Source organism: Engraulis encrasicolus, chromosome 20, assembly GCF_034702125.1.
Source record: "Engraulis encrasicolus isolate BLACKSEA-1 chromosome 20, IST_EnEncr_1.0, whole genome shotgun sequence".
Classification (NCBI taxonomy): domain Eukaryota; kingdom Metazoa; phylum Chordata; class Actinopteri; order Clupeiformes; family Engraulidae; genus Engraulis; species Engraulis encrasicolus.
Window position 1 is genome coordinate 25,364,222 of NC_085876.1, and position 13,652 is coordinate 25,377,873.

A 13,652-nucleotide genomic window follows, 5' to 3' on the forward strand; every position below is an offset into this window, starting at 1 on the left:
TCCCCCTCCCCAAACTCCTAAACAGAAAAAGCTGCTGCTCTTATGACAGAACAGACCAGGCTCCCCTTCAAAGAGCTCTCTCTCCTTCTCTTTATCCCCCTCTCTCCCTCTTCTCTCATTCTGTCTTTCTCTCGCTCTTCCTTCTCTCTCTCTATCCCTCTTTTCCTCCTGCTCTCTCACTCTCTCTCTCTCTGCGAAAGCGGCTGTTGTCTTTTGAGGAGAAAGGGATCAGTTTCAGCAGAGTCGGCCGGGAGGGACTGGCTCTCATCAGCCTGACAATAAAACTGGAGAGAATAAAAACAAAGTAAAAAAAAGCTTCACTAAGAGGAGGAAAGAGAAAGAGAGAGGGAGAAAGAAGGGGAGTGAGAGAGAGGAGAAAAAGAGAGCGGAGGAAAGAGACAGGAGAGAGGAGAAAGAAGAATAAAAGAAAAAGGAGGGTGAGAGAAAGAGAAGTTGTGATTTCTGTCACACACACACAAACATATTCCTATACATCCCATTCCTTTCACTGGCAATAAAAAAAACAGTCATCAGAAGATGTTGGAAAAAAAACTGGTGGGCGGGAAAAAAACGGAAATGTGTGCAAACTAAGGCCTTGAGTTTGGACGATATTAGGAGGCGTTATCCGGGTGTTGGAATGCTTATGAAGTCTAAGCCAGGGGTTCCCAAACTTCACCATGACAAGGCCCTCCATAAACCGGTAGAGTCCAGCCAAGACCACGCAGCCCCCTCCTTACATGGGTCTTGCCACACATTCTTTTCTCTGCACCCCCCTTTCACAACCATAACCCAATTGGGATATATAGAGTAATGATGATGGTAAGAGATGGTTCAGAGATGCAATACATTATTATAATTTTTAACTACAAGAGGAATATTATTTCGCTTCGTTTTGTTTATTTTGGTGTACATTAATCATTCAATTATTGATTTTGTTTTGCTATACTTTTTCTTCCAACTTGCAGCGGCCCCCCTAGTACCCCCTTCCCGCCCCCCTTAGGGGTTCCTAGCCCCCACTTTGGGAAGCACTGGCCTAAGCTACTCAGATTCCTCTGTGCTTCCCTGGGGTTGGGACCACAAAGGTCTAAGATGACTGTCCTGCTGCTCACAGCCAACAGATGTGCTTTGAAGACAAGGAAGAAAGGAAAGTGTTTTTTTCTTCTTCTTCCTTCATTGACAACAACCAGGCGATGGCTGCGGTTGGTATGCACTTCCATCCCATTCTATATTGTGTCCCACCAACACGTTCCCCCTCATCTGATTATATTCATGTAATAGAGTCAATGTCTGTGCTGCCGCGTGCCAAGTCAAGTCAGTCTGTAGTATTCCCCTCCAGTTTCCTCCTTTTAAAAAACAATCTTTCACCACTCATGATCAATTGTAAGTACAAGGCACTTAACAGCTATTTTACAGACCGTGAGTGCAAGGAACGAGCATGTTTGTTGGGCAATGGAAATAAATGGGACTATAATCTCACCAAAAACAAATTGATTTATTATTCAGTAATAACTTCTGTCTGCCAATGTGGTGGGGTATAATGGTATGAGAGAGAGAGAGAGAGAGAGAGAGAGAGAGAGAGAGAGAGAGAGAGAGAGAGAGAGAGAGAGAGAGAGAGAGAGTATGAACGAGCGCATTAGTGCATAACCATGGATTAAGTGTCACTGAATGAAATCTCCCAGGCCAGGCAAGGCAGTGCATGCTCTTGTGGAAAAGAAGTCCAAATTCATCATAGTCATAATAATAGAACTCTATATATACACAATATATGGCACATAGTTTTTTTGTTTTGTTTTACTGGATGTCCATCAAGGTAAAAAATAAAATATCATAATAAAAAAAACAAATCATACCATAGACAACTGCCATATGTCCAAACATATGTCCAATAGAATATTGTTTGTGATTATGTTCAGAGGCGTTATGTTCAAACCGGCGCGAGGCAAAAGTCCTGTCAGATATTCCTTCCTCATTGTGCTCTCTGTTCCCTCGTTTACCTAGCTGAAGAGTCGTGCCTATTAGGATCCGCCGCACAGTCGATTTCGCAGTGTCAATTCACCACCTATAGAATCGCATTTTAACACTGATAATGTTGGTAGAACTCACAAGTGTTGACTTGACACTTTGCAAAATCAGCTGCCTGAGAGGCTCAGTCAGTCGGCACTGTTTGTGAGCGTCCGTCAAACATCAGCACGGTTTGTGATTATGCTCAAAGGCAGACAAACCAGCTTGAGATGGCCAAAAAAAAGTCCAGCCAGATAATTCCTCCTTTGTGTGCTGTCATTTGCTTGTCTACCTGGCTGAATAAGGTGTGCTTAATTAAGTCTCAGCTGGTTCAGTGTCTGATTGTCCGTCCCTGTCCCCGTCCCCGTCCCCGTCACGTCACACATCGGCGCTGGACGAGACGTGCGAGAGGCGCGGGTCCGAGTCGATCTCGTAGCGGTAGTGGTACCCCTCCCACACCTCCCGGCAGGCGTCCCGCATGTCGTAGATGCGCTTCTTGATGCCCTTGCGGTTCAGGTACAGCACGAAGAGGAACATCAAGCCCACGAAGCCCAGCACGATGCCCAGGAACACGTACGACGTCTGCAGGGCCAGGTCCGGCCCCTCCCCAGCCCGGTGGCACCCCAGCGGCACCTCGGCGACCCCCAGGATGGACGTGTTGCGCAGGGCCGGCGGGAAGGCGCACGAGAGACGCTCGGCGTCCGCCACGCGGGCCCGCGACTCGTTCAGCCATGCGGCGAAGGGCTCGATGCCGCAGGTGCACGTGTACGGGTTGAGGCCCAGGTGCAGGCGCGCCCAGGGCAAGCCGTCCAGCTCCCGCAGCGCCTCCTCGCGGAAGGTGCGGAAGGCGTTCATGCTCAGGTCCAGGTCCTCCAGGCGCTCCAGCGACGCGAAGGTGGCGTTGTGGAGGGCCACCAGGGAGTTGTTGGTGAGGTGCAGCCGGCGCAGGCTGCTCAGGTGCTGGAAGATGTGGTCGGGCAGGTAGATGAGGCCGTTGCTGCCCAGGTCCAAGCCCTGGAGGCTGGAGAGGGCGCTCCAGCGCAGCGCCACCGCTAGGTCGCGCACCGACGTGTGGTTGTAGAGCGAGCGGCTGAGGTTGAGGTCGCGCAGCGTGCGGCTGGGCACCGAGAAGGCCTCCGGGTGGATCACCACCAGCTGGTTGGCGCTCAGGTCCAGCGAGCGCAGGCTGCGCAGCCCAGCGAACGTCTGCGACTCGATCTCCGTGATCCTGGTTGAGTGGAGAGGAGAGGAGAGGAGGGAGAGTGTTTAATATGATGCATGCATCATATACAAAAGCCAGCGAACGTTTGCGACTCGATCTCGGTGATCCTGGTTGGGTGGAGAAGAGAGGAGAGGAGAGGAGGGAGAGTGTTAAATATGATGCATCATGATCATACACAAATGCCATGAGACCACAGCAGAATTCAGTAGAGGCTATACAGCCCATGGGACTCGATCTGGATGATCCTGGAGAAGGAAACAAGGAGAAGGACTCTTCCTGGACTCGAGCGAGCCTGGTGGAAAGGAGAGGAGGATGAGAAGGGCAATGCAAACATCATGAGCAAAGGCCATGAGATCACATTGCCCCTCAATGGAGGCCATACAGAGTGAATTTGTAAGTCTTGATCTGGGTGATCCTGGTTGAGAGGAGCGAAGAGTGTTAAATGCAATGTGAACATCATAAGTAAAAACCACATGACCACTGGAGATAGATAACAAAATGATTGTGAGTTTAAGTCATTAGACTCGATATGAGAGATTAGGGTGGAAGGGAGGGGCAGTTTAATATAACAGGCAACAGCCATCAGATCACATCACAATTCAGGCTACACAGCCTGGCAAATGTGTGCGGCTTGATCTGAGTGATCCTGGTAAGGTGAAGAAGAGGAAGGCTGGTTAATGTCATGCCCACATCATGAACAAAATCAGATTTTTTTCAAAAGCCAATCACGCAGTATGACAAGTGTGCGCGACACCATTTGAGTGATCCTGGTGGAGAGGAGAGGAGCACAACTGATTAATGTCGTGATAAGTATTATAAACACTAACCTCATAAACACTAACCATTGCACAAGTTTAATAGATACAGACTGCACACAATCTGAAAGATTATGGTGGAGAGGGGGATGACTGTTAAATGTAATGCAAACATCATATCTGATGCAAATAAAATTACAAAAAATACAGAGACGTTAGCAGTTTAAACCGGATCTGAGATGCACTGTTGGCGAGAAGCAATTACTCCCATTTGAAGTCTTTATTATGCAACATTATATTTAAGTCTAAAGTTCAGCTGTTAAATATATGTGAAAATGACCAATCCCCTCTGCAATACTATCATCAGGACAAAACAAACACCAGGTTCAATCACCACCATCATTCAGTGAAGATGAATGAAAACACAATAAGTGATTAGACTAAATTATCTAGGCTATGAAGAGGGAAGATTGTGTATTGTAAAGCAAACAGAATAGATAGACAAACCCCCTTCACATCTCATGGCCATTCAGTAGACACGAATGTCACCAGAATTAGTCCAAGATTAGGCTACTAACCAACTACCATGTTATTACATAAGACATTAACACAGGTCATTTCGGACATATCGTAGCCTACCTGTCCCTTCAGATAGGCTATAAAACAATGATGGTAATAATAAATGATTAAATGCAACCTTATTATGCATAAACCATTCGTTAATGCATGACTTAATGTATCTGGGAACCACAACACCAAAATATCCAAACAATGCGTAATTTACCTGTTGTTGTAAAGCGACAAAGTTGTCACGTTCCCAAGTCCTTTGAAGGATTCGGGTCCGATGCGGCTGATGTAGTTGCCCGTTATGAAGAGGTTTCTGGTGTAGCCCGGGATGCCACTCGGGATGTCCTGGAGCTCTTTAGATACGCATTTCACCGTCAAGGCTGCCTCGGAGCACTCGCAGCCGGTTGGGCACGCCGGGCCAGCATGGCAGAGGGCACAGAGCATACCCGTCAGAACAATCCATAGAAGCATTTTTCAAAACTGTTCTCTGACGGCCAGGCGAAACAACTTTGCACGTAGACCTTGCAAGGGCATGCGGCAGCCAACACAGCGGGACCCACTGCGATTATAAAAGTCTAAAAACCCGACGTGAAAGAATATAAGTCACTCATTCTCATGCCTTCTTTTCTGCAAAACTGCACGCTCTTCATTCGCACCACCATGGACACGCACCATGCATGGCGAAATCCACACAGAGCAACACCTTCAGCGCACCCCCTTTCCTTTGCACCGCCGCCTCCACGAGTTTTTGGGCTTCTCCAACTTTTCTAGCCTCCGAGGAAGACGAAACGTGCAAACCCGCGGAACACGACTGGGCTGTGGAACATAGTTCTCGTTCTGACGAGTTTCGGTGTCTGCGCGCACTAGCCTATGTTTATTTCCCCGTGCATGTGCAAAACTCCACGTGCGAGCGGGAGGTTGGATGCGATTTCCATGAGAAAAGCAATAGTGGTCTTGAGACGTGTTTGATCCTCGCCGGGTCTGTGCGGGGCGTCGCTCGCCTCAAACAATGAAATTAAAGCATCGTCGCCTCGTACAATCGGCTGGGAGGAGCCACGGGACTCAACTCCCCTCCAAACCTTCCTCGGGTCGCTAGTACAAAGGCAGAGAGGGGTAGGATGATTGGGGAGGGGGTTGCACCGCAGAGTACCATAAATGCTTACAGCCCAAAACTGTAGCTTTCAGATGGTGCTTGCATAATGACATTATGGGCTACCCGTCAAACTTGCGCACAACCCGAGCGAGGCAGCGAGCCGTCACATTCACTAGCCTATCCTTGTATAAATGATGAATAAAAAAGAAAAAGAAAAAAACCCGTAGTCGACACTTTTAAAAACTAATCTTACCACAATCTAGCTACAGGAATCGGTAGATACAGAGGCAATGGAAAGGGAACAAGTTTCACAGTTAATGAAGAATGCCCTAATATAACCCTACAGCTTCATCTTGAAAAGGGGGGTGGTGTGGCCGTAAACCCTCTGGAATTCGCAGTTCTTCAGTTAAAAAGAAGGCCCTCGGACGACATGAAGCGGAAACAATGGTGTCAAATAACCAACGATTCATCCTCAAACGATGATGTCAGTAAAGCAAAGGGCTCTCTCATTGTTTTAGTGGGGCGGTAAGATATAAGTACTTGGCGCCTCTCTCGTTTCTCTCTGCGTGTTTCAAAGAGCTGTTTGCCCCCCTGTGACTTTAAACGCACAAAGGGAGTCTTTTTTTTTTTAAACTGACGGAACCTTTTGACAGTCCGGTGTCAAAATCGAGACCGGCGCAACATGATGTATGAGGTTAGTCATCTAGCCGTCAGAACTGTTTTCGTCTCAAAACTAGTGCGACCTCTTTAATGCGTGCTGTTTGGATTATAAGACCTATTAATAAAATGTAACAGGTTTTGACTGAATATCAGCTTTGTAGTGCTGCTGCCAACAGACACTTGACCTGGAGATGGGCCCTCGTTTGGTAGACTGAGTGGTCTGCAATAAACAATTGCACTGAATTCAAATTAAATAATTAGAAATAAAATATTTAATGAATTAAGTTGTGAATCAACAAATACACATTTCTTTAAATATTTGTATTTTATTTTATTGAGATAGTTCCCTGTCATTTACAGACATAACAAGATCACACCATCTCTGGGTTCCCTTCATTTGCAGAGAAAACCTGCTAGACTGTGCAGCACAACAGTAACTCTGTAAGGATCAAGAGAGCCGGGACCAGGACAGATCCAGAAGACATTGGAATTAATGGAAAACATTTTATGAGGCATTCTGTCACCCGTACAAACTGAAATAGAGAAAGACAGACAGATAGAAAGAAAGAACACACACATATCCTCTGCATCCCCCTAACCCTGATAGATTCTGACATGAAATCTACCACTTGAATCAGCTGAAAGGCGAGTCTTTTGGACAAGCACGTGTGGGTGGTTGTCAAGTCCACCTGTGTGGAGATGTCAGTCATCATCATTTTCTGGTAGAAAAACAACCGTTGATGATGCTGCTACTGTACGTCACTGTCGATCTGAAGTTGATAATCCGACATCCGTGCCAAGTCTTGACAGGTCATTCCTCAACAACCAAAGAAGTTCTAGCCACTCTACCCTGTTTCTGTTTAGTAGTCTGTCCTTAGGTGTATTTGAGTACATCTCTCACTCGTTAATTTGCATTGGTGCCATTGCTCTGTTGAAATGGGCTGCTTTGGCAAAATGAGCTACCAGCATGTCAACATTGCCCTAAAACAGGGATGGGGAACCTTTTTCATTTGAAGGGCCATTTCAAAATTCTCCAAGGGATGTAAAAGTCTTCAGAGGGCCGTACTATGAACACAAACCAGGATTTCCCCCTGCACTTTGGGGCTATATTGAAGGTAGCCACCTTTAAAACAGACCCCACCTTCTCTAGGTCCCCTGAATATAACTTAATTGTATTGCAAATGTAATTTCTAAGATTTCTTTACAAAATATGTCATATTTCATGTGAAGCTGCATAACATTAAAATTATATCGAGGGCCAGATAAAGCGGCCTCAAGGGCCATAACGGCCCTCAAGATATAGGTTCCTGTCCGAGAAGCAGTTTGTAGCTCAGCTTGGTGGGCAGGCCATCTCATTAGAACGCCCCAAGTCATAAATGTACTGTAATTGATTCGGTGCACTAGGCTGATATTAAAACACACGCTCACCACACTGACTTTCATGTTTAGTCATCACAAAAAAAGTTGAAACTAGGCCAGAGCCCTCCAGAGCTCAGCTTCTCCTCTTCACCTCAGTAATAGTGAGATGGAGCCTGGTTACAATATGAAAAGTAATGTGCCTACAACAGCAAGACACTGACAACTGTGAATAAAGAACGTCTCACACTGCTCACAAAAGCCATTTTAACTGCTGCTCATAAGCAGGTTGGGCACACGGACACACACACACACACACACACACACACACACACACACACACACATACATACACACACACACACACACACACACACACACACACACACACACACACACACACACACACACACACACACACACACACACACACACACACACACACACAAAACATTCCAAGGCCTCATGGAACAGTGTTTGGGGTGTTGGGGTGCAATGTTTGGGGTGTTTGTTGACTTGTTCTTCCCTTTGCTATAGGTATATGATGCACAATGGCTACATTTACATGACGTTTTAAATTCCGAATTAATAATTCCGAATTAAATAGTTCCCTCGAGTTTACTTTGATCTTTCATTTAATTCAGAATTAAGAAGTGTTTACGTGATGTTTTCTTTTTTTTGAACTTTATTGCCAACAGAAAACTTAGAGGCAATCACAACCACATAAACAAACATATCACACCCAAACAAACAAACAATACTAAAACAATAATATGCATAAAAACACACATATAAAAGAAAATAAAATGAAAATACATAAAAATAAAAAAAATGATAATACATAATGAAATAAAAATAAAAAAGGGGGGGGGGTTCACCTTGATTGCTAGCTTATATTATGTATGTCTTATGTAACTATATGCTTAACCCATATAAAGAATGACAGGTGTCCATCTCCTAAGGAATAGGGGTAATTTTAGCTGAAGGATGGCAGTCATATTTTCCATCAGTTGGACTTGGTTGCACCTCAGTCTCCATTGAGCCACTGTAGGAGGCTCAGGCTGCATCCAATGCATTGTGATCATTTTTCTTGCGATCATTAGTAGGACATGCAAAATATAACACAGGTCTTTGGAAAAGTTTTGTTCTGTTGTTTTTTCCAGCAAAATAAATACAGGGTCAAACGGTATGTCCATGTGCAGTATCTTCTCCAGTATGTCTTAATGTCTCTCCAGTATGGCTGTATCTTGGGACAGTCCCAAAAAATGTGGGTATGGTCACCTACCATCCCACAGTTTCTCCAGCATTTATTAATACCCCCAATGTTGAAGATACTAACCTGAAGTGGAGTTCTAAAGAATCTCACCTTTACTTTCCAATCAAACTCTTTCCATAATTGACTTCCCACCCCTCTATGACATTTAGAACATATATCCTCCCATTCATCATTTTCAATTATTGTATTAAGTTCCAGCTCCCATTGTCCTTTTATGTGTAACGTGTTATCTGACATATCTGTTGTTAGTTTTTGGTATATTTGAGACACTTGGTGTTTTATTATAATACGGTGTTCCAGTATATATGCAAAATGTGCTTCAATGCTATTGGGGTCTTCCTTGAGTAGTTCCAATCTGGATGTTTTGTTATGTAGTTCATGATTTGGAGATATCTATAAAAATCGGGTTTGGGGCAGATCAAATTTATCCTTAATTTGTGAAAAAAGTCTTGACCACCTGCCCATCTATTAGCTGATTGATTACTCGTAGGCCTTTCTCAGCCCACCTTCTAAACACTATGCAACTAGAGATGGGAGAAATTCTATATTTCCTACAATGGGCATGGCTCTTGACAAAGATGCTTCTCCTTTTAGGTGTCTTTGAATCGTATTCCAAACCTTAAGGGTGTATTTTAGTATACCTGTTCTTTACTTTGATTTTCTTTTGTGACTGTTGACTGAGGAGGGTAGTGTATCTAGTGCAATTCCTGGCAGAGAACTCTGCTCAATAGACACCCAACCCATTTCACCTCTGGCTATCCAAGCTAACCATTGCTCTAAGTTGGGCTGCCCAGTAAATACAATTTTAAATTAGGTAGACCAGACCGCCTTTTTTCTTGGATGACATCAATACTTTCAACCTGACTCTAGGTCTCTTATTTTGCCAGATGAATTTTGATATACGTTTTTCAAGCATTCTAAATGTGGACTGAGGAACTATAATGGGTAGCGACTGAAATAAGAACAGGAACCTTGGCAGAACATTCATCCTTACTGATTCAACCCTACCAAATAGAGACAAAGGCAACATTTCCCATCTACTTATATCTATATTTATTTCTTTTATCAATTTGTTGTAGTTTGCATTATATAATTGTGAAGGCTTTGGTGTTAAAATAATCCCAAGATATCTGAATCCCTGCTGGGACCTCTTAAAAGAGACCAGGTTATCTAGTTGAGTTGGCCAGCTACCTACTATCATCATGGCTTCAGATTTATCTGTATTAACTTTGTAACCCGACACAGTACTATAGGCGTTGAGGCTATCCATGAGTGCTGGGGATAGAAGTGATAGGATTTTCTATAAACACAAGTATTCATCAGCAAACAATGAAATCTTGTGCTGAATATTTCCTTCATCCCTTATACCTTGAATATGTGAATTGGTTCTTATCAACTCCGCCAGAGGTTCAATACTTAGCGCAAAGAGAGAGGGAGACAAAGAGTCTCCCTGTCGTGTTCCACGTCCCAATGGGAAGAAATGTGAACAGTGTCCATTGACTCTGACTCTAGATATGGGGTTTTTATAGAACATTTTAATCCATTTAATAAAGTTTCATTAAAGCCCATATTTCTGAGTGTCTGTTGGAGGAAAAAGAGGTCCAATCTGTCAAAAGCCTTCTCTGCATCTAAACTCAGAAGCATTGATGGAACATCTCTATTGACTGCAACTGCTTGTAAATTGAGTGCCTTTCTAACATTGTCCACTCCTTGTCTGTTAGTAATAAATCCCGTTTGATCTGGCTTCACAAGTTTATGTATATATTTTTGTATTCTCTTTGCAATGATTGAGGTTAGAATTTTTAAATCTACGCATAATAAACTAATTGGGCGGTATGACATACATTGTGTAGGGTCTTTATTTTCTTTATGAATTACACTGATTACTGCTTCTGACCATGAGTGAGGTGGGTCTCCTTCTCTCAAGGCATAGTTATACACTTCTGTTCAGCAATGGTATTAATTTGTTTACAAATGTTTTATAGTATTCTCCTGGAAAACCATCTGTTCCTGGTGATTTGTTATTTTTAAGCTTAAGAATGCTCTCTTTAATTTCCTCATCTGTAATTGGAGATGATATTACTTCAGATTCTGATGGTGTTAATGTATTGAGTTTAATCAACTTGAGGAAATGTTTAACTTTGTCTTCCTTATGTGGGTCCCTCTCTTCTTCATATAGCTTTTTATAGTAGGTAGCAAATGCCTCTGCGATCTCATTAGGCTGTTGTTAGACTCCTACCTAGATGTGGACATGATACCTTATGTACAGTCCTGTTAGACTGTTCTTTCCTCAATTGAAAAGCCAGCAGGCGACTGGCTCTGTTTCCCATTTCATAATATTTCCTGTTTATAAATCGCAATGCTCCTTCAGTTTTATAGTTAACAGGTCATCCAGTTTCATCCTAGTCTCTTTTAGTATTTCCAAAATCTGTGGGTTTGTTTTGTCTGTTTATGTTCTGACTCTAAATCCTTAATTTCTTTCTCCAGTTTGTTTTGTTCTGATAGCCTTCTTTCTTCAGCCTTGAGGAAATAGCAATGATTTTACCCCCTCATCACTACTTTAGCTCCCTCCCACAAAGTAGAGGGGATACAGACCCATTGTCATTTAATGCCATGTAATCTAACAACTCTTTTTGAATTTCCTCCTTAATGAGCTCATTACTCAACAAAGAAACATTCAATCTCCAGTACTTAAACTGCTTGCGGGGCCCCATGCTTAGCTTTAAAGTTACAGGTGCATGATCTGAAATTGTGATCGGTTCAATGTTGCAGTCGCTGGTCCTGTAAAGTTCTGTCCCAGATATCAAAAACATATCTAATCTAGAGTAACTCCCATGTACATGAGACATGAAAGTAAAATCTTTCTCTCTAGGATGTAGATATCTCCATACATCAATTAGACCCAACTCATGCATCATTGCTTGTAGAGTAATAGATTTTTTGGATGCTGGACCCACCGTTGCTGGGAGTCTATCAATATTTTCTCTCAGGACACAGTTGCAGTCTCCTCCTATTAAAATAATACCCTCTGCTTTATCTGCTACTAATGCTCCAATATTTTTGAAAAAATCTCTGCTGTCTTCATTGGGGGCATAGAGATTTAACAAGTTATTTTTGTACCACCAATAGTCCCTTTTACCATCACATATCTCCCCTCCTTGGTCTGTAATAGTCTGTATATGGCTGAAGTAACTGACTTATTAACAAGAATAGCCACTCCCCCTCTTCCTACTCTCAAAGGAAGAGCTGAATACCTGGCCCACCATTCTCTTTTCAATTTTAAGTGTTCTTTTTCTGACATATGAGTCTCCTGTATCATTGGCTATTGAGCTGTGTAGTTTTTTAAGCTGGCTTAATATCTTTTTTCTCTTAATTGGACTGCCTAGACCCTTAACGTTGTAAGTAACACAAATTAAATTGTCCATGTTAATATATAATTCTGCATTTTCCATCCCCAACATTCCTAACTTCCAAGATATAAACATGAGGAGAGAGAAAAAAATAAGCATATTTTTGCATAGCATTGAACTCAAGGTGAAAGACAAAACATAAATATAAAGAAAAACAATGAAAAAAACACAGTAGTAAACTGTTAGATTTCCAAATACCCAACTGACTTTCCCGTAGTCTCATAATGGTGCCTGGCCCATGGACTAATAAGAAAACCAGCCCCTGATGTAACCTGGGCGAAGGATGGTGACCACTCCTCCGTGGGAATCACACACCGTGTGTCGGCGCTGTCGTCGTCCAGCTCGTGGATCATTCGCTGCGCCCTTCAGCAGAGTTCCATCCAATATTGTAGAGAATAGTCTTTATCCTAATAGTTTGGCTATAAAAAGCCTACTTTCTCCTGCAATGTAAACTTGGCATGTGTTTCAAAAAGTTCACTCGTCCTTGGCAAAGAAGGCATGCATATCCGCGCGCGTCATCATCGGTTTTAGTCTTTTCACCTCCCTCCTCTGTGCGTTTCCAAGTAGACCTGGCCATCTCCCTCTCCATCTTTTCACGTTCGTCCGATCTTAGGGTGGATATTAAGCTCTTTGAGTGTTGGTAGGGCTTCTGTGATCGTCGCGAAAGTCTTTTCACCCGAATCAAACAGTATTTTTAGCTGTGCTGGGAAGACGCATTTGGCTTTGATACCTTTTTTGTTTTAAACTCTTAATCACCTTTTCTCACCTCCGTTCTTTTCTTTTGCAGCTCTGGGGAGTAGTCATGATCAAAGTAAATCTGTTCTTCGCCGTAGAGAATTTTCTGTTGTTTCCATGCTTGCCTGAGGATGGCTTCCTTCTCCGAGTGATCCACGAATCTCACTATAATGGACCTTGGAGGGTCGTCGGCTTTTTTTGGTTTGGCTGTGAGCGCTCGGTGTGCCCTCTCAATTTGCAAGTTCCCGTCAGGCATGGGGTCAATGACTGATTTCAACAGCTCCTTTACAAACTCCCTAGTGTCTGCACCTTCACTTCCCTCAGGCACTCGATATATTCTTAGGTTATTGCGTCTGAGTCTATTTTGCAAGTCTTCGCACCGCGCCGTTAGATCCATATCTCGGTGTAACAGGTATTTCAATGCCCTTTCATACCTCATCCCATTGTCCTCAATCTCACCCACGCGATCTTCCACCTCTGTCGTTCGTGTGTCTAGGGATTTCACTTCACCTTTTAGTTCCTCCATTGATGATTTTATTTCGGCAAGCGATGCTTTGATTTGTTCTTGACCCTTTCG

At 43.4% G+C, this 13,652-nt stretch overlaps 1 protein-coding gene across 1 annotated transcript; it reads right to left on the bottom strand.

Annotated features, from left to right (window-relative positions):
* Positions 1-1,537: 1,537 nt before the first annotated feature.
* tpbga (trophoblast glycoprotein a) lies at positions 1,538-5,581 on the bottom strand. The gene is made up of 2 exons (XM_063184864.1): positions 4,763-5,581; positions 1,538-3,229 (listed from the first exon to the last, which is right to left on the bottom strand). Exons 1-2 carry the CDS (start codon positions 5,014-5,016, stop codon positions 2,380-2,382), a joined length of 1,104 nt encoding a protein of 367 aa, XP_063040934.1. The 5' UTR covers positions 5,017-5,581; the 3' UTR covers positions 1,538-2,379.
* Positions 5,582-13,652: the final 8,071 nt, after the last annotated feature.

What these genes read in the sequence shown, in the direction of transcription:
- tpbga (XM_063184864.1), bottom strand. Translation starts at nt 5,016, where the DNA reads ATGCTTCTATGGATTGTTCTGACGGGTATGCTCTGTGCCCTCTGCCAT. An exon ending in TTGTCGCTTTACAACAACAG is followed by an intron (nt 3,230 to 4,762) that starts GTAAATTACGCA and finishes CCACTCAACCAG; the next exon opens with GATCACGGAGATCGAGTCGC.